Genomic DNA, 19,914 nt, shown 5'->3' with positions numbered 1-19,914 from the left:
GAAAAAAGGAATGGGCATGTATTAATAACTCTACCTAAAGTTGGGCCCATAGGCAGATTGTAAAGTTGTTTGTCCTTCACTTTTTCTAGGAATCCATTGCCTTTGTGGTTCCTTTTGGCTGCCCAAGGAACCCCATTATTTCCCTCTTTACTGTTTTCCTTTACATAGTAGAGTCTTATGTCCCTTATCTTTTTTTGTTGTTTCTGTCCTTTATCTCTTTCCAAACACTCTTCTCTCCCCAGTGCCCAAGTGCTTTACTTATAGGAATTGTTGGTAGGACAGTATTTGGGGGTAGGATTTTCTAATGTTTTTAAAGCACATCATGTAATTGGTTGTTTACTCTGCTCATAGGCAAAATCAGCCTTGATCTAATAGACAAAAGTCTTTAAGAAAGAGAGACATAGAAAAAAATAAAGTAACTGCCCCATTGTTGTATATTTAGTTATCAGTTTCTTTTCCTTAATATAGGATCTTTTGATCTCTTCAGTAACTTGAATGGTACACTTAAAGATGACTTTTCTGAATTTGACAACCTTCGAACTTCAAAAAAGACAGGTATGTAACAATGATGGACACAGTGTGATAGTTTTTCCCTCCCCACCCATGATATTTATTCAATAACTAATTTCATTTATATTTACAGAAATAAGTTTCAGGGTTCAAAAGGAAGTACTTCATACTTTTTAACTTTGTATAATTCACAATTTCATCTTGAGGGTTATGAAGCTTCTAATTCTAGAAAGGCATACGCAATATCTCAAAAGTGTATGGAGTATAATATTATGCTTTTGATAGCTTTATAACAAGTCACAGTTACACTATTTGCATCTGAATTTATTTCTCTATTCTTTGATGCTTTTGAAGAGTCTCTAATCTCTAAATGACACTTTGAGTCCTGCATTATCTATCTCAGAAATACTCCTGGTGATGAAATACTCCTGCATGATGTGGTACAAATACTCCTGGTTCTAATACTTTGTAGCAAGGGATAAATTATTTAATCACTAAGCTTATTCTTCATACTTTGTAATAATGGTTATACTACCCACTTTACTGAATTTTTATAAAGAAAGCTCTTTACAAACTTTGAAGTGCTACATAAATGTATTATTGCTTACTGTTCTTACCTGTTCAAGTTAAGTTGACAATTTTAGATACCAAAAGATTTTTTTTCCCATCTCAGTCGCTCAGCCTTCTGCTCAGCAAGAATTACCTGATTTGTATTCAGTGTTTTCAAGAGGTATGAGCTCCAGCTTAAGGAAACATTGTTTAGTTTTTACTCCTCTCTTTTCCTGAGATTAAACCACAGGTCATACTTAACCTCAGCAGGCCTTGAACCCACTTTATATAATAGTGCCATTTCTCTCATCTCTTCCATCACTTGTCTTATTGTACTCCTGGAAATATGCCTTTATTGGCCTCTTTAGGCAAAAGGAATGAATCCATAAAGATTGAAGTGCCACCCAATAAAGCACATAATCAAAGTAAAAAAGGAAGATTGCTTACTGAATTTCTCTGTTTCCTGCCCTGGCCCTTTTTTCTTTCTTCTTCCCCATTTCCCATTTATGATTGCAGTAACCTAAACGCACCTGGAAAATATGGATGGTCATGCTCTCTCTTATGCCCAGCAATGGACCTTTTCTTCTAATATTGTAGAACCTCCTTGCCCACATGTACCAGGGCCTTGTTAACCACCCTAAATCATTGAGACTTGAGCAAGCCTTTCTCAAAAGGGAGACAGAGGTGTTCCCTTTTAACTCAAAATTGTTGGCTCCCACCAAGACCTTCTACGATACCTACAAGACTACTTTGGCAAATAGTGACTCAGTTAGAAATCCTAACTGTTTCCCTCCTTCCATAGCTTCTGTTTTAAAAAAGAAAATGGTTTGAGTTTTAACAGAAGACTTAACACTTGGGCTCAAGTGTTTGAAAATAAAAGTTTCAGAAATTAACCTGCTGTGGTTTCCATGACTTTCTTTTGCCTACGGATATAACATATTCCTGCCACCTTTGACCTTGTGTTGTCCAAGGATCATACTGGCCCAGTTAACACTTTCATGTAGCTACTTCCTAATATGAACTGAGACTGAAGTACCTTTTTTTTTTTGTTGACCCAAGGCCATCATTTCCCATAAGACAGGAGCCACTCTTGCCTACAGTAGGGTTGGGCAAAGAAGGAAGATCCATGTCCCTGTGTAACAGGGAAAGTAGATATGTCTATAGTAGCAGGTAAGTGTAAAAAAAAGGGAGAAAGTGAAAGGGGGAAGAAAGGATAGAGTGAAGAAGTTGAAGAAGGAAGCATGAAGACCTTAGTAAGCACACAGATAATAAAGTAGAAACTCGGTAAATCCAAAGGTTTCTTACATAATTTTGAGTAGTGTCCAACCTCAGAAAAGAAGCTGATAAAAGATATTTCAGTTTTTTCTGGTGGGAATAGGTAACTAAGGATAATTGCCATTGCATCGCATCTGAAGTACCATGATGTAAAAAATCCTTAACTCTTCCCACCTGGTGTTCCTTTTTTCCTATTTTTCTGTATCTGTGTGTCTCTACCCTTTCAATCCCCACCTCCTCAACTTCATTTTCTTTCTTCTTTCTCTATGTGTTTTTCCTTCTCTCTTTCCTCCACTTCCCCCTATGCTAGCAGAACATTATAAGTATTGTCCTTGGTCTAAGAATGGTAAGAAGGGTAATCAGAAACATCTAATAGTTTGAGGACTGCAACTTATTTGATTATGAAATCTCCATGAAGCTGTTTCATAAACTAGAGTTTATACAGTTAGGATAAATTAGGTCATTTATATGGAAGTTTTGCTCTTTGTGATCTTTGAAAAGTGGAAGGGATGTATTTTAAAAGATATTTCAAGTGTTTTTCATTCTAAGCCAAATTCAAGCTAAATAAAAGGTCTATGTGCCCTTTTATTAAACTTAAATGTGAAGTGATGAAAAACTAGATTAAAGTCTCTATTATAGTATCATTTTTAATTTTGATATGTTTTTGCATGGGAATCATTTGTCTTTTCGTTTTCTAAACTTTATGAAGCCTATGTAAGTAATATTGGCTATGTTTTATAGCTATCTTTAAAAGGGGTGTGTGTGTATGTGTGCAGGTGTATGTTAATGCCTAAGCATTCCAATTTTTCTTTGTCTTTTTTAGCTGAATCCATTTCTTCTATACCATCCCAAAACAACGGTACATCAAGTCCAGATCTCTTTGATTCTCAACCGGTGAATTTGGCCTCAAGCAAACATAGTGGAGCTCGAAAAACACCAGAGTCTTTCTTGGGCCCCAATGCAGCCTTAGTGAATCTGGACTCTCTAATAACTAAGCCATCACAACCTGTTCCTTCACTGAATCCATTCTTAGCTCCAGGTATGTACGTCTTAACTCTTAAATGACAAATATTTCAAAGCATAGTTGCTTTTGAATCTAGCTTTTCAAATATATTCCTTGTTAACCTGATGGACTGTTACCTTATCCTATTCATTGCTTTGGTCCTAAAAAATGAATAGCCTGCCAACTCAACATTCCTTTGTTATCAGCTGCTCAAGAGCAAAGCTTTAATTTTCATAGATGAGAAACCTGTTTTTCTGTCATGATCCATAACCATGGAATCATGTGCTAATAGTACTTTTTAAGCTTCATGTAATGTTTTAAGAGAAATTATTTGGAAATGTTAAGATTTATTTTAAATAGACAACAATTGCTAAAAATAAAGTGTTTTATGTAATGTTTTAAGAGAAATTATTTGGAAATGTTAAGATTTATTTTAAATAGACAACAATTGCTAAAAATAAAGTGTTTTAATTCCTACTTGAAATTCAGAGACATACTTTGTTCAGATCTTTTTATCCTTTAAAAAAATAGCTCACCATTCTCTGATGCAGTGAAACAAGTACTACATTGAGACCAGAGGATCTGAATTTGAATCTCAGTTCTTCTAATTTGGGGCAAGTAACTTCACTACTTAGAGTTTCATATTCCACATCTTTAAAAATGAGGAGCTTAAGTTAGATAATTTCTGAGATCTTTTCCAGTTCACAGTCTTGTGATCGATCTATGAACTACATCTCTTTTTTTTCCCCCATAGAAAAGGTTATATCTTGATAGAGCCACACCCCCATCTGGAGGCCTTTTGGTATATTACTATTAAAGATGGACAGCACTGTGGATATAGATACTAATTGTACTTAAGGTCACATGAAATTTAGACCATAGTTCCCTACTCTTGCTTTCCAGCCATGAATTTTTGCATCTTTTCCTCATCTTAGTTGCATAAGAGCCACATATTACTGAATTTGTTTTCCTGATTCAATTAGTTGTCTCAGTGGAGAACTATTTCTTGAGTTAAAATGAAGCAAATCCTTTTATAAGGGATTCTAAAAGAAATCCTAAGAAAGACATTAACAATTGGTAATTGTGGGAAGATATATTAGCAGGCTAAGGCATTAAAGCTGAACACTTGCCTTTTTATTTATTTATTTTTTTTAGTAATATTTTACTTTTTACCCAGGTGCATGTAAAAATTTTTACATTCGTTTTTAGAAATTTTTAGTTCCAAATTCTCTCCCTTCTTTTCTTCCCCCCTCTCTGAGTCAGTAAGATATTTAATAATAAAGATTATACATGTATATTTATGCAAAACATATTTCCATATGTCATATTATGGAAGAAAACACACAAAAAATGAAAAAATAAAGAAAATGAAAAATGAGTCTTTTAGAATTGCCTATGATCATTGTATTGCTGAGAATAAACTGTTGCATGAGCTAATGGGCAAGACTTAAGAGAAATATAACTCTTTTATTCCTTTTGTGATGATGATACTATGATTTGTCCTTCTTGTAAACAAGCTATTAAAATTTTCTTTAGGTTCCCTTAGTTTCCAGATACTTATTGTAAGTTTGGTCTGCACTTCTCTAGTGGCAGTTTGAAGCTCAAATTTAAAATTCTTTGTAAAATGACTATACATGAGTAGTTAGTTTTAGTAACAATTTCAGAAGTCAGACACTATTGAACTACTGGAATTATTCAGTTCAATAAACATAAAACAGTTCAATAAAAATTATTCTCTTTAATAGTATTTTATTTTTCCAAATGCATACAAGGATAGTTTTAAACATTCAGCCTTGCAAAACCTTGTGTTCCAAATTTTTCTCCCTTTTCCCCTTTCCCCTCCCCTAGACAGCAAATAATCCAATATAGATTAAATATGTGTAATTCTTCTAAACATTTACATATTTGCCAAGATGTGTCAGTTAATATGCAGAGCAACTCTCCATGGTTTGGGGTTAGGAAGGTGGCATAGCAGAGTTCAGATTATTAACATAAGGAACTGCTAGTAAGAAAACTTCCCGATATTCTACCACTTAACAGACATTGCAGGATGCTTTGGGCATGAAAAGATTTTTTTCATAGCTAGGATGGGTCTTGGGGAGAGATGGGGCTTGAATCTAAGATCACTTTTCTATATATACTATATTGTATTGCCTCTGACCAGTAAATAGGGCAAGATATTATCTGGCATTTCTAGTTTTGGTTTTATCTTTATTTAATTTCATTTATTAATCATTTTTGAGTGCAGAGTATTGTATTAGGCATATGGAATATAGGGAGAAGCAAACCACATCTCTACCTTTGAGATCAATAATCTAAAGAAATAAAAACATTAATGTCACACATATAGCACAGACTTCCAGGAACTTCAGTCATCTGAAACTTAATCATGAATCCTAAAATACAGGAGGTTCCAAAAGGTTTAAGATTTTGAGGACATCCTGAGGGAGGTAACAATATGATTGTGCCACAAAATCTGTTAACTTGGCTTCTGTTCTTATGGAGTAAAGGTCAGGACAGAAACCATTAAACTCATATTGCAAACAAAGCTTAAGTGACTTGCCTAGGTTTATACATCTAATAAGTGTCTTAGCAAGTTTCTCTGATGAAGGCCTTATTTCTCAAATGTATAGGGAACTAAATCAAATTAAAAAAAAAAAAAAACCCAAGATCCATTCCCCAATTGGTAATGATCAAAAGATATGAACTATGCTCAAAGGGCTATAAAATTATGCATATCTTTTGGCCTAATAATACCACTACCAGGCATGAATCCAAAAGAGATTTTAAAAAAAGGAAAAGGAACTATATGTACAAAAAATATTTATAGCAGCTCTTTTCCCAGGCAAAGAATTAGAAATTGAGGAAGTGCCCATCAACTGGGGAATGGCTGAATAAATTATGGTATGTGATGATGATGGAATAGTATTGTTTTAAAAGAAGTGATGAGCAGGATGCTCTCAGAAAAACCTGGAAAGTGCTCCATGAGCTCATGCAAGATGAAATATATTGTGTTCAAAGTAATAGCAATGCTGTGCATTTGATCAGCTCTGAATGACTTTGCTATTCTCAATAATACGATGATCTAAGACTAGTCTGAGCAACTTATGATAAAAAAAAATGCTATCCATACTCAGAGAAAAAACTGCTTGTGTCTGAATACAAATTGAAGCATCATTTTTTTAAAAACTTTATTTTTCTTAAGGTTTTTATGGGGAGGAGTGGGAAAAATCTGTTTTCTTTTGCAACTTTTTTTTTTTTTTTCTGAAGGCAATTGGAGTTAAGTGACTTGCCCAGGGTCACACAGCTACAGATTTGAACTCAGGTCCTCCTAACTTCAGGGCTGGTACTCTATCCACTGCCCTACCTAGCTGCCCTACACAACCTGATTTTTATGGGAATGTTTTTTATAGCTTTACATGTGCCTTGTCAATTATGGGGTGGAGAGGGAGAAAGGGAGAGAACCTAGAACTCAAAATTTTAAAAACAAATGTAAAAACAAATTTTACATGTAACTGGAAATACATATACACACACACACACATATATGTATGTATGTATATATTATTTAAGAGATCATGGGTATGGTATGTTGGTTTTGCTTAAGTGCTTTAAATTTTTTTTTAAATTTTATTTGTAAACTAAAAGATTTTGCTGAAAAGAGGAAGAGGGAAACAGTATACTTGGAAATTAAAATGATTTTTTTTTCTTTAATGATGCCAGGAAAACTAATATTTGTTTTAAAGAGATTATTGACAACTTGTGAAAAAGTTTTAGTAGATTGATGGGATAAGAAGCCAGATTGTAAAGACTTGAAAAATGAGTGAGTTAGTTAAGAATACAGAAGTAGTAAGAATAGACAGTTTTTCTAGAAGCTTGATGATGAAAGAGTGAAGGTAAAGGATGATAGCATGAAGGATTATAGATAAAAAAAAATAAAAGAGACTTGCTCATCATTAATTAGATAATAGGGAAATTATCACTAGAAAGAGAGCGAAGAGGAGAAGTATTTCTTTTCTCATTAAGTATATATCAGAGCTTCCTCAACTATTCTAGTAACTCTGACCATCCAAAGTATTAAATAGTGATACTGACCAATCACTTAAGTATTGGGAAAATTTTCCCTTAGATTTTCCAGTCTCACTAAGAATTGGAAGTTATTAAAATTGGAATGTGAATTCCAATGTGTGATTGTGAATTATAAATTCTCTGTAGAGCCTGAGGCAAATAGACATTTAAGTCAGTGCCAGTGGGTTTGGATAAAGATAATGGTGGGTTTGGAGAAGATAGCAATAATCATATTCTAATAATATGTAAAAATTGAGCAAATGCTTAAAAGATCTGATTTGGATTAAAAGACATCAATCATTGAATAAACATTTATTGAAAATACCTATTATGTGTTAGGCACTATAAATACAGAGATGTTTAAAATCACTCTGTAGTGTTTATAGGTTATTTTCTATTTGAAAAACAAACAAACAAACAAAGAATATCAGGCAAATTATCTCAGCTTCCTTCTGATTCTTTTGACAATCTCTGCTTGTGCCCTTTGTTTCCTCTGGTTACTTTGACAAACGCAAGAAAAGAGGTGAAGCAAACAATCTATTTTCTCAGCTTGATTTTTTTTCATAGGTGCAGCTCGTATTTGGGAATGACATTTTAGGCATAGTTTTTAGGTCAATAAATAATTTTTTAGGCATTCTTTGTGTGTAAGGTACTATGGTAAATGCTAGAGATACATGAAATCAAAAGTAACTCAGTCTCTGCCTTTAAGGAACTAAAGTTATACTAGAATATTCAGCACATAACATAGGAATACATAGCACATACAAGAAAGTTTGAGGAAGAAGAGTGCCCTAATCATTGGGAGAAATGGGGCTTCACATGTCATCCTGAGCTTATTTTAAAGATAAAGATAAAAGACTCTAAAAGGCAGAGAAGAGAACAGCATTCTTTCTGCACATGGGAGTTGACCTATGGAAATGTACAGAAGTGGAAGGTGAATTGTCAAGAAATTGCCAGTAATATATATATAATTCATTGAGAATATAAGAGTAATGTGAAATTAAGCTAGAAAGTTTGATTGGATCCAGACTATGGAACGTTGTATAAGCCAGAAGTTTATACTTTATTCTGTCAGAAGTAGAAAGAGACTGAAAGTTTTCAAGCCATGGTACCTATAGTTTCAGAAGAATCTTTGGTAGCTCTCTGAAGGATAGATGAGAGACACAAAAGCACAAAGATTAATTAGTTAAGCAGCTGTAACAGTCCTGGTGAGGGCCTAAGCTAAGCTTCTTATAGTTTGAGGTACTCAAAGAGAAGCCTGGTACATTATTCCAGCTGTCCTCAGTAGATCTGTTTTTGGTTGTCTTGAGAATACAGGGGTTGTAGAATTTTGAGAGTTGGGAGTTCAGCAAAAATCCAGGTCAATCCATTGACAAAAGGAATCTGTACTATATAACATAACTGACAGATTATATCCAGCCTTCCAGAACAAGGAACTCATCACTTCTCAAAGCAGCCCATTCGGGCCAATTTCCTGACATCTACTTTAAAAGTTCTTCTTTCCCACTTTCACTCATTTATTTCTCTGGTTCTACTCTTTATGGTCAAAAAAAAAGTCTGATTGCTCTTCATGTACTTGAATAGAGCTATTATCCTTTTCCTCTAGTTTTCTCTAGGACACACACATGTCATACTCAATTCTTTCAGACAGTTTTTATTTAATAAGGACTCCAAACTCTCTGCTTTCCAGATTTGCCACTAATCTGTCCAGAAGGATCCCTGGGGCAGTTGCAGCACTTTTATGTCATCATTCCTCCTTTGCCCTATTCTGTAATAATGTGGGCTATCCTCATCTGCCAGTTGAACAAACTCTTCCATGCCACCTCCCTGATTTTTTTTCTCATTAAAAATGGCTCATGTTCTGCCTCTTCTCCCTTTCTTCTCTGAATATGCCTTCCCCTCCTTCACCTCAGCAAATGTAACTATAAAATAAAAAAAGCTTTTCTTCTGTGGCTTGTAAACTAATTTTTAAATAATCAAGTAGAAATTTAGAGGATTTGAAGATAATCTCCAGGGAAGATTAAAATAATAAAATCCAGCTGTACTCTATTCTTGTCACATCATATCTAGAGTTTTATGTTCAATTCTAGATGCCACATTTTTAGAGAAGACATTGATATACTGGAGAATAGGTAGAGAAAGGCAAATTGAGCCTGGTAAAAGGCCTCTGGATTATGCCATATATGGATAAGGTTCAAGGAACTGGAAAAGAGAAGAATTAGAGAAGGATAATTGTTTTTATGTATTTGATATAGGGCTATCCTATAGATTTGATTTGTCCCTTGAGGGCAGAACCAGGAGCAATAATGGAAATAGCAACAAGGCAGAATTAAGCTTGATAGAAGGAGGAACTGACAATTAAATAATTTGTGATGGACTCTTTCCAGAAGGAACAGATTTTCCTTCATGAGAGTTATTAAAGCATAACTTGAATGGCCATTTGTTGGAGATATTGTAGAAGAGATTATTATTCAGGTATGGGTTGACTAAATGGCCTTTCAGATCCCTTCCCAATTCCAGGTTTATGAACCTTTGATGTACACATCTAAGGTGTTTTCTTTGAAGAATAAAATTTATTTTGGGGTAAGTTCTGATATAGTGTGTGAGTGTGTGTGTGTGTGTGTTGGGGGGGGTGTTGTTGCTGTTTTTGTTTGTTTTTTGCGGGGAGAGACTAAGTCTCCCTTTTTAAAGCTAGAAATATAATGACTTCTGGGTCTGATCTCACTGCTGATTGACATGGGAGCCTCTAATCTAGGCTCTTTACCTCTCCTTGAGCTTGATGACTCCCTATTTCCCGTGGGCTCATCATAGTAGTGTCAGATTAGAGTTCTGCATTAAGAACTCTCAAATTCAAGCAACCACCTTAGCCTTTCTAGTAGCAAGGAATATCATACACTTTTGTGAAAGATCTTATATATATTTTCTCCCAAGACATAGTTCCTCCTTCTTCAAGAAAGTTATGGTTTTTTAAATCCAAATCTCTGTAATGGTTAACACATTGTTTTAAAGTTATTAATCATGGACTTCTTCCATTTTAATAGGTTCTTCCACAGCACCAACTCCGATCAATCCTTTCCAGGTGAATCAGCCTCAGCCCCTGACATTAAACCAGATGAGAGCAAGCCCCATCATGGGAACAAGTCCTTCTTTCAGTACATCAATGAGCATGGAGCCAATACCTCTGCCTTCCATGGCACCAGTAGCTGTTGGAATGGCGCCAATACCATCTTTGGGCAGTGTGACATCTCTGACTAGAATGGGCCAAGGGATCACCATTTCAGGATCTATGTCCCAACCTCTTCATAGTACAGGAGTTCCTCCACCTGCATCCCAGTCCACAAGTACAACCAATCCTTTCCTTTTATAACATCCCAAATGAACAGAGCTTCCTTTCCAGAACATTTTGCAGATTGAAGTCTTCATTGGAGTAAAATGAACAAAACTCTGTTTGGACTGAATGATGTGCAAGAGATTTGAACATAAATTTGTGGTTTACAGTCATGACTTTGAGAAGAGTTGACTTCTACTGGTTCACCTAACTCTAGTCTTGGCAGATGGTCCCTAACTTCAGTTATTAGGCATTTCTTAAAATGTTCTGATGATCCAGAAGTGAAATTGGTCTGTCTGTATTGGTTATCAGTACCCTTTAGGGAGAAGCCTGCCATTTCAGGTCCCTCCATAATCTTTTGCAGATTTCAGAACAATGTTCTGTATTCTAAAATTATCCCCTGCATTAGTCATTTCTCTTAGTCATTGGAGATATAAGACAGAGTGCTAGTGACTGCTTTTTGCACATAACTATACAGTTCCTGACTGTTGGTTCACCCATAGTCCTTATTCTTAGGAGAATAGTTGGGCATACAGAAGACCAGATTTACACGTCAAAACTTGCAACACAAAATCACGCCACTTTCTTCTCATAACTTTGGATGCAGAAAGCAGGTTTGCTCCAAAACTTCACTTGAGAGTTCTTACACTGTCAAGCATAAGATGTGATGTCTGCAGTGTTAATCTTATACACTACTATATGGGGACTCTTAGTGACTTTTCTGGGGATGGCATGCTACACTCGTGTTAAATGAGGCTTCTGCTATGTGCTTGTCCAGTAGTGACTTTTTTTTTTTTAATTATTGTGTGCATTTTATTTTTATTTGACTTACCACATAAGTTGAAAGAAAAAATGCAGTGGAACAACTTTTGAATTAAATTCACTAGGGCAAGCTTTAAAACTAATTCAGGCTTAACTTTGCTATATGCAGTTATTCTTGTATACTTTTGCACATATTTTGTTTTTAGTACAGTTTCATATTTGAGTTTGCAAAATTATCAAATAGTCCTTTTTGCTAACATTTTTATAATGTGGTTCTTATTTAACTGTCTAGTTTTGATAGAATTTTATCAGGTCTGGCTGAATTAAAATATTGGCAGGTGTCATTTTTATGGTTTAAAATGCTCTCTTATTTATGGTTTTTAGCTCTGTTTCTGTAAGGGAATTTTAAAGGAAAGAAAAACACTAAAAAAAAAACTTTGAACAATAATTCACAATGAAAAATGAAAGCAAATTCTTGAGACTTTATACAAAAAACAAAGATGGGAATTTGATTACACTTACTAAGATGACATTTATTTAAAAAAGAAAAAAACAACAGCCTCAAGTTGCCTTTTCCTTTTTTCCCCTTTTTGGTACCTTTCCAAAATGAACCGACTTTTAGCCTTTGTAGGTAGATCATGAGAGAGGCTATTTTTCTTACTGTAATATCCACATCTTGAAATTTAAAAAATTCTAATGTATGAATGTGACTCTAAATTTTTATCAATTAATTATTTTTTACAAAAGGCACTTTTCCAGGTTAACAATTAGGTTAGTTCTCTTTACAACTTGAATTATAAGTTGAACACCACATCTTTAACTCTGCATGATTTTGATTTGATCTATTTTAATCCTTGCTTGAGTTAAAGATGATTTAATATCATTTGTACACAAAACTGGCTTGTAAAAAAAAAAGCTGGTAGCTTTTTTTTCCCCTAATGATTTTATTTTCACTCACCACCTTCCAAAATTCCACAAGTTACATTCAAAGGTGCATGAATAAGAGTTCTGACCCCAACTAAGTCTTTTTGTCAGAACATTGATGAAATGAACTAAATGTCAGTGTTGGGAAGGGAGGTAGGGGGATGTCAGAACTAGATTCTCAGCTGTGCTCTTAACTGTATATATTGAAATAACCTAAAAATAGCATGACACATAAGGGATTGAGTTGTGCCCTTTAGTCAAGGTTTGGAAAATAGTCCAAACTTTACTATTGTCTCTGATGTCAGCCATGCAGGTTGAAATTAAATTAACTTCAGAGTCCTCAAAATACTAAAAATTTAGATGTTAACATATGCTCATTCCTCTGCCTATTACTTTTGAATTTATGAAGACAGATTTTAAGAATGCTCATCTGAGATGTTGGGGGGTGGGGGGAACATTATGTTATCAACAAAGAGCGCATTAATGTTACTTATGCCCTGCCCTACTATCCCCACTAAAAGATATAAAAAAAAAATTTGTTAGGTATTGTAGTCCAGAAGCATCTCATTTCTAAGAATAGGAATTTTCTAGGCTTTGATATTGGCATATGAAAAATGCACTTTCCAGTTGAACTGTGGCAAGAAGGTTTACCCTATTTATTTTTTGGGTTTGATTATTCATAAATAAATTCCCCATTTAAAAAAATTCTGCTAGTATATACAAAGTTTTAATAGAAATATAAAGTTGTCATTACAGGTTCGGTGGATTTTAGTCATGTAAGAGTATTAGGGATTTTTTTTTTCCTTGGGATCAGGGAGAGTAACTGATTTTTACAGCTGAAAATAGGAAACACCATCATGGAGGTGTGAATAAAAGGCTGTGAATCTGGGAGAATAATTTGCATGCTCTTATTTAAACCATTCAACCAAGCCACTTTAAATATTCTCTACACACTTTCTTTCTCTCTTAGGAAAACAAAAATCACACTTCTTAATTACTTAAGCAATTATGTCAGGCAGTGTTTGTGAGCAACTCAGAAGCCAATTTTGGGTGAGGGTAAAGGGGAAACAAGACTATCTCTACAGGTTTCAGGACCCTGATTTCATTTCCAGCCTGGAGCAACCTCTGGCTGTTATGAACTAAGTCTGTGGAAAAGATTCAGCTTATATGCTTGTTTAGTATTTGCCAAAGGTGGCAGACCTGGGCAGCTTTAGCTGATATAAAAAGGTCCATCGTGTTCAAGTTTTAAAGCCATTTCAGGATCATTAGCTACTCTCCTCTGATGGGCCATCATGTGAGTTCTCCCTTTTCCTCTCCTTTTAATCACCTTCCCACCCCTTTTTTTTATTAAAAGAAATTTTTGTTTTGTTTGTCCCTTTCCCCTCTTGGATTTTAACTTTCCCAATAAGGTGCTTTGGTCAGATATGTTAGGGACCCAAAAATAGCCTTACTGGTCAAATTGACCCAAGTTCAAATAGTGTTAGCAATTCTTTTGTATAAAACAAACAAAAAGCAAAAAAAAAACTTGGTATGACTTTGAACCCTAAAGTGTGGTCAGTTATTTATTCGGTCAGTTTTATACTCTCTAGAAACCATAGTATGTGCTGGAGGAGACCTAGGACAGGAGGGGAAAAGGGAAGGGGGGACCCTGCCGGTCGGGGGTAGGGGCTTTGGGTGGGTGGGTTCCATCTTGTGCTGTTTACAGTCTTTCTGAGCTCACACGAAGTACAGCTCATGATATTCTCCATCTTCCCTTTTGCTGTTACTATTTCTAATGTGTACTGTATGTATTAATATTGCACAGATTGTGGAAAAATTATATGGTTTATTTTTCACAAGTGGAATCTCACACAAACCTTGCTTACTTTTTACAAGTGTTACAACTGAAACATTTACCAAACTGTTTTCATAATCCTGGAGCAGGCTGCTTTTTTGAATTTGTGCTGACTATTGACACTATTTACTGTATAAATATAATTTATCATTTGTATCATAATGTTATGTATCTCTTTGTGTCATTTTTTTTTACCCTGAAGATGTCATACTGACATGTTTAATGCCAGCAGAACGATGGAAAGAAGAGGGCCTGTAGCTGCACTGGTCAGAATTAAAACTGTATTGCTTACATTGCTGAGTGATGTTGCCTTTGTCATCTGCAGGTGTTGGAGCTTAGGACCTATTTTGCAGTTGTCCTTAAATCTTATTAAATGTATGAGCTCTCAAGATGACAGGCATAATCATCCCACCTCTGTCACTTATCAATTGTGTGATTGTGGGCAAATCAGTTACCTTTGCTGGGCCCTCATTTCCTCATCTGCAAAATGAAGAGGACCAGTCTATTCTAGCTTTTAAATCTAGGCAACCAGGTGGTACAGGGTACAAAAGGCTGTACCCAGAATCAGATCTGAGTTCAAAGCCGTCCTCAGATTCTTACTAGATGTGTGACTTTGGACAAATAACTAACTTTGGTTTCCTTCATTGTAAAGTGGGGATAACAATAGCACCTATCTCCCAAGGTGGTTATGAGGATCAAATGAGATAATTGTAGCACAATGCCTGGCAATATAATAGGTGCTATATAAATGCTATTATTATCATTATTAGTTTCCAAGCAGGGGAATTCTATGATGAAAGGTCTTGTTGCCTCTGAAGGGAAGATCTGAAGGAGAAGAAACAGTGGGGAAAACGGAAAAAAAAATTCCTCTATCTTAACTATAATCTTGTTTGAGTTAAAGATGTTTACTATAATTTGTACACAAAACTGATTTTCTCCATTATAAACAGCATTATTTTCCCCTAATGATACGTTAATCAGATACAAAGTGCTCTGAATCCAGGCCAGTGAAGTAGCCATGAAAAGGGAAAGGATAGAATCATAGAACTTAATTGCTAGAAGAGATAACCTAATTCTAACTTTTATATACAGTGGAGGAAACTGGCTCAGAATTAATGGCAAATTAAAGACTAGAATTCCTTAGCTTATGGAGTCTGATTCTCAGTTCTACTTATGGTGTGTAATTAACTGATGACCATCTTCCTCTTCGAGTATTTAGTAGTTGGGTACAATCCTGACCCAGCATTGAATTGAATGATAGGTGTCTCCTTTTAATCAGGAATGATTAGTTTTAGATATTCTGGTTCTATGGGAGTAGGTTCCCCATTTCCCAATCCAGGACCTACACACTAGAAAGTTCAAGAAGGTCAGATCTAGGATTTTGTTGGGAGAAGGAACTCCTTGATGAAGAAAAGTTATTACAGACCTACTGTCTTGCAACTTAGAATTGATGGAAGGATTGATTCAGTAAATCAGAGCTAGTATGTGTCACAGAACTTGAATAGGAGTAATCCTGGTTTGAAGGGCAGTCAACCCTTATTTCCATTACACCACTCTGCCTCTGTGTCTCTTACAAGGCAGAAGTAGCATTTAAATATTATTAAGCAAGTGAATAGATTCTCTGTGCCAGGATTTGTACAGTTGCCTGGATATTGACTTTATGCCACCACTAAATGGGACTGATTCTTGTTCAGCTTGGGAAGACTATATTCTCTGAGCCCAGCACTATTATGATGTAGCATTAAAAACAACTAGTTGTGGTTACTCCTGCCCATGTTCCTTAGAAATGCTTAAGCCAAAAGAACCAATTTATATATGTAACATTATGCAATTGGTAGAGTACTGGGTCCAGAGTCAGAAAAGCCTGCCTTAGGCATTTCCTAGTGTGTGACTAACTTGTCTGTCTCATCTTTTATCCACTGTAAAATGGGGATAATAGCACCTGCTTCCCAGAGTTGTGAGGGGTATCAAATGAAAGAATACTTATAAAGCATTTAGCACAATGCTTAGTATTAGAAAGGGCTAGGTGAACATTATCATTCTTATTTTAAATCAGCAAGACTGATGATTTTTCCCTCCTGAGGCAATCGGGGTTAAGTGACTTGCCCAGCGTCACACAGCTAGATGTCTGAATGAGCGAGTTCAGACTTGAACTCGGGTCCTCCTGACTTCAGGGCTAATGTTCTATCCACCTCACCATCTAGTTGCCCCTACTGATGATATATAGAGAGCACTCCCATTGATGAGAATTTCTTGTAAGATAGACAAACTGGATCTGTGGTGACAGTTCTAAAAATCGGTGATTATCTCATTATTATTTTCTCAAGTAATCTTCCCAACTGTGGGCCCGCATGTGAAATGAAGGATTGGACCAGAAGATCTCGGAGGTCCTCTGTCTCCCAGCTTTATTGTTCTGGGATCCTAGTAACAATTCGTACAGCACTAATACATTTCTTAATTCTCCCATGAGGTTGGTAGGATGTTACTATTTCTAATTGCAGATAAATCTCATTTAAACTTGCTTACTTCACTAGTGGAGGGCCAGGATTAGAATCTAGTCTTTTGATTTAAGTGTTCCTCTCACTGTCATGGACTGGTATGCTACTAATAAATACCTTACATTTGTAGATTAGTTTCAAGGGGCTTTCACAGCCTTTAGGCATCTAGGGGATGAGATGAATGAAAGCACTGGATATGAAACAAATTCTGCCTCAGACACTTATTGGTGTGACCTGGGCAGGTTACTTAGCCTCTATTTGCTTTAATCTCTTCTGTAAAATGGGGGTAATAAAGAGTACCACCCTTTCTGGCTTGTTGGGAGAATAAAATGAGATATTTATAAAGTCCTTTACAAATCTCGAAGTGTTCTAACAATGTTAGCTATTGCTGTTCACCCCATTTGATCCTCATTAACAGTCCTATTATTAATCCCATTTTACAGATGAAAATTGAGGCCTACAAAAGTGTGACTTTTTCAATTTCATTTAACTATCAAGTGGTAGAGCCAAGAATAGCTCCACTAGGTCCACTGAATCCTTTCTGTTGTACCACTAGGATGCTGCAAAAGTTCATTAAACAAGAAAGCATAAAGAGCATTAGAATTTCCTGAACAGCTCAGCTCCAGCTCCAGAGGACCAGAAACAGGATTTGAGTTGTGGTAATTTTATTTTATTTTATTTTATTTTTTTAATGGTTTGGGTTTTTTATTTATATTTTTATTAAAGTTTTTTTTTATTTTCAAAAGATATGCATGGATAATTTTTCAGCATTAACTCTTGTAAAACCTTGTGTTCCAATTTCCCCCCCCCCTCTTCCCATCTCCTCCCTACATAGCAAGTAATCTAATATATGTTAAACGTAAAAAATATGCTAAATCCAATATATATATATATATATATATATATACACATATTCATACAATTATCTTGCTGCACAAGAAAAATCAGATCAAAAAGGGAAAAAAAAAATGAGAAAAATGCAAGCAAACAACAAAAAGGGTGAAAATGTTATGATCCACACTCAGTCCCCACAGTCCTCTCTCTGGGTATGGTTGGCTCTCTTCATCACCAGATCATTGGAACTCGTCTCAAACATCTCATTCTTGAAAAGATACACATCTGTCAGAATTGATTTTTGTATAATGTTGTTGCTGTGTACAATGATCTCCTGGTTCTGCTCAGTTCATGTTAATTCTCTCCAAGTCTCTAAAATCTTCCTGCTGGTTGTTTCTTACAGAACAATAATATTCCATAACATTCATGTACCATAACTCATTCAGCCATTCTTAATGGACATTCACTCAGTTTCCATTTTTGCCATTACAAAAAGGGCTTGTGGTAGAAAGATTTGAGGGAAGCAGAGGAGGAAGAAGAAACTGGTTTCTTTTTCCATTTCTAACTCAGAGATACATATTTAAGTCCAAAATCTGTTCCATACTTATTTCTACATTCACTTTTTCCAATATGTATAAATAGAATAATGCCATGAAACTGATATAGAGCAGAGGGAGACAGGAAGATAGCTGCTAGATGAGCCTTTCCCACCTCCCCCTCACTTTTTATCAGCCAATAATTTTTAGAATGCAGACACTGATGATCTCAGACTCCATTTGGAGATATTCTAAATTGGAGTAGGTTTCAAGGATTCTGCCTAAAATAAATCTTTTTCTCAGTAGGACTTACTTAGGCTACATAGAACCAACTGTTTCAGAAGCCCTGGGCCCTAAAGATCATCCTTCCCAGTTTTTTTGTCACTGACACCTTAAATCCCACCATCCAAACCTCTCTACTTGTCTGCAAATGTCTGATGGTCTCCCAAGAGTCCCCAGGTAAAAGGCTTTTATATACCTTAATGTGAGCACTCCTTCCACTGATGCAGATGGAGACCTGTACTATGGATTCTCATGCTTGGCAATTCTTTCCTCTTGTCTTTTCACAACTTTCTAAGGAGGTGTTAAAGATCACTTTCTGGGGGTTTGTATTTTGTAGACATGAATGTAGGACCAATTGTCCATCTGTTATGCTTTATTTTCACTACATGATTGGCAAACTTTCTTTTCCAAACATACATGTCCTTGACAATTTTTATGGACTTTCTCCTCTGAAAGTCATTAGCAATATGTATAGCTGCTTTGTGCCTACCATGAATCAGTTGTTTTTGATCCTTCTGAGATCATAGTGGTTTTAACCATTTCAGTCAATAAATCAATTGACAAACATTTATTAAGCATCTAATATGTGCCAGGGACTATACTAGATCCTGGGTATATAAAAATGTATGTTAAATAGTTCCTGCCCTCAAACTTACATTCTATTAAGGAGACGTGTGTATGTATATACATATGCATATGTATATGTGTGTGTGTATATATATACACATACCATACATACACATATGTGTGTGTGCATGTGTATGTATATATAAAATAGATATTAGGTGATGTTGCAGGGAAAGAAACTTAACAATGGGAAATAGTTATAGCAGGCCCAAACTAATTTATTAAACAATCTGTTGACTGAAAAATAAGAAGTAAACTTGATCTTTTTAATGCCATTGCTATTTTCCTCATGGCTACTGGGTGCTGAGGGAACAAAGTCTCAATTTGGGGATGCTACTGTTGTCACTAAAAAGATAGCAACACCAGAAGATAAGGTAGTTCCATTTATCTCCATTTATTGCCAGCACAATCTACAGATGCTTCAAAATGTTATGATTTAGTTGGGTTTCATACCTACTTCTGTGAAAGTTTCTTTCCCCCTCACTACATTTAGCTATGAGACAATACACTGTTCATAATTTTCTATCATCATTGCTCTTAAATATTTTGCAAAGCAGGGTACTTAACTGCTATGTCTCTCCCCTTGGCAACAAGGTCAGATGTTTTCTGGTTAAATGATTTTTGGGGTCTTCTGGCTTCCTCACTGTAGTTCCTGTAGTAAATTTTTCTAAGAAATGGTGTTAGTTAATGTTTTTATTTTTTTCATTTTCAATTTTTCAGGTTAGATTGAACTTACTATAACTAAACACAATGTTGTCTTTTCCTCTTTATCCTTCCTTTCCTCTATTTTTGATGCAAATATCTTATTCAGAAATGATTCCTACATTGACAAATGGTCATTTTCTGATTTTTTAATATAGAATCAATTTCATTTTTTTAATGAT

The 19,914-nt window shown here is 35.3% G+C and overlaps 2 protein-coding genes across 5 annotated transcripts in view; one reads left to right on the top strand and one right to left on the bottom strand.

The window, feature by feature from the left end:
* Nucleotides 1-14,546, top strand: part of EPN2 (epsin 2) — an 85,618-nt gene extending 71,072 nt beyond the window's left edge. For all 4 annotated transcript variants that reach the window (XM_031937571.1, XM_031937562.1, XM_031937548.1 and 1 more), the window contains 3 exons: nucleotides 469-555; nucleotides 3,158-3,373; nucleotides 10,447-14,546. In XM_031937571.1, coding sequence (XP_031793431.1) covers nucleotides 469-555; nucleotides 3,158-3,373; nucleotides 10,447-10,772 — 629 coding nt within the window. In that variant the 3' untranslated portion in view covers nucleotides 10,773-14,546. The remainder of the gene's footprint in view (nucleotides 1-468; nucleotides 556-3,157; nucleotides 3,374-10,446) is intronic.
* B9D1 (B9 domain containing 1) overlaps nucleotides 1-19,914 on the bottom strand; it is a 70,361-nt gene that overhangs the window by 6,007 nt on the left and 44,440 nt on the right. The gene's annotated exons all lie outside the window — the stretch shown is intronic.

Source organism: Sarcophilus harrisii, chromosome 1, assembly GCF_902635505.1.
Source record: "Sarcophilus harrisii chromosome 1, mSarHar1.11, whole genome shotgun sequence".
Classification (NCBI taxonomy): Eukaryota; Metazoa; Chordata; class Mammalia; order Dasyuromorphia; family Dasyuridae; genus Sarcophilus; species Sarcophilus harrisii.
This window is presented reverse-complemented; position numbering and strand designations above follow the sequence as displayed.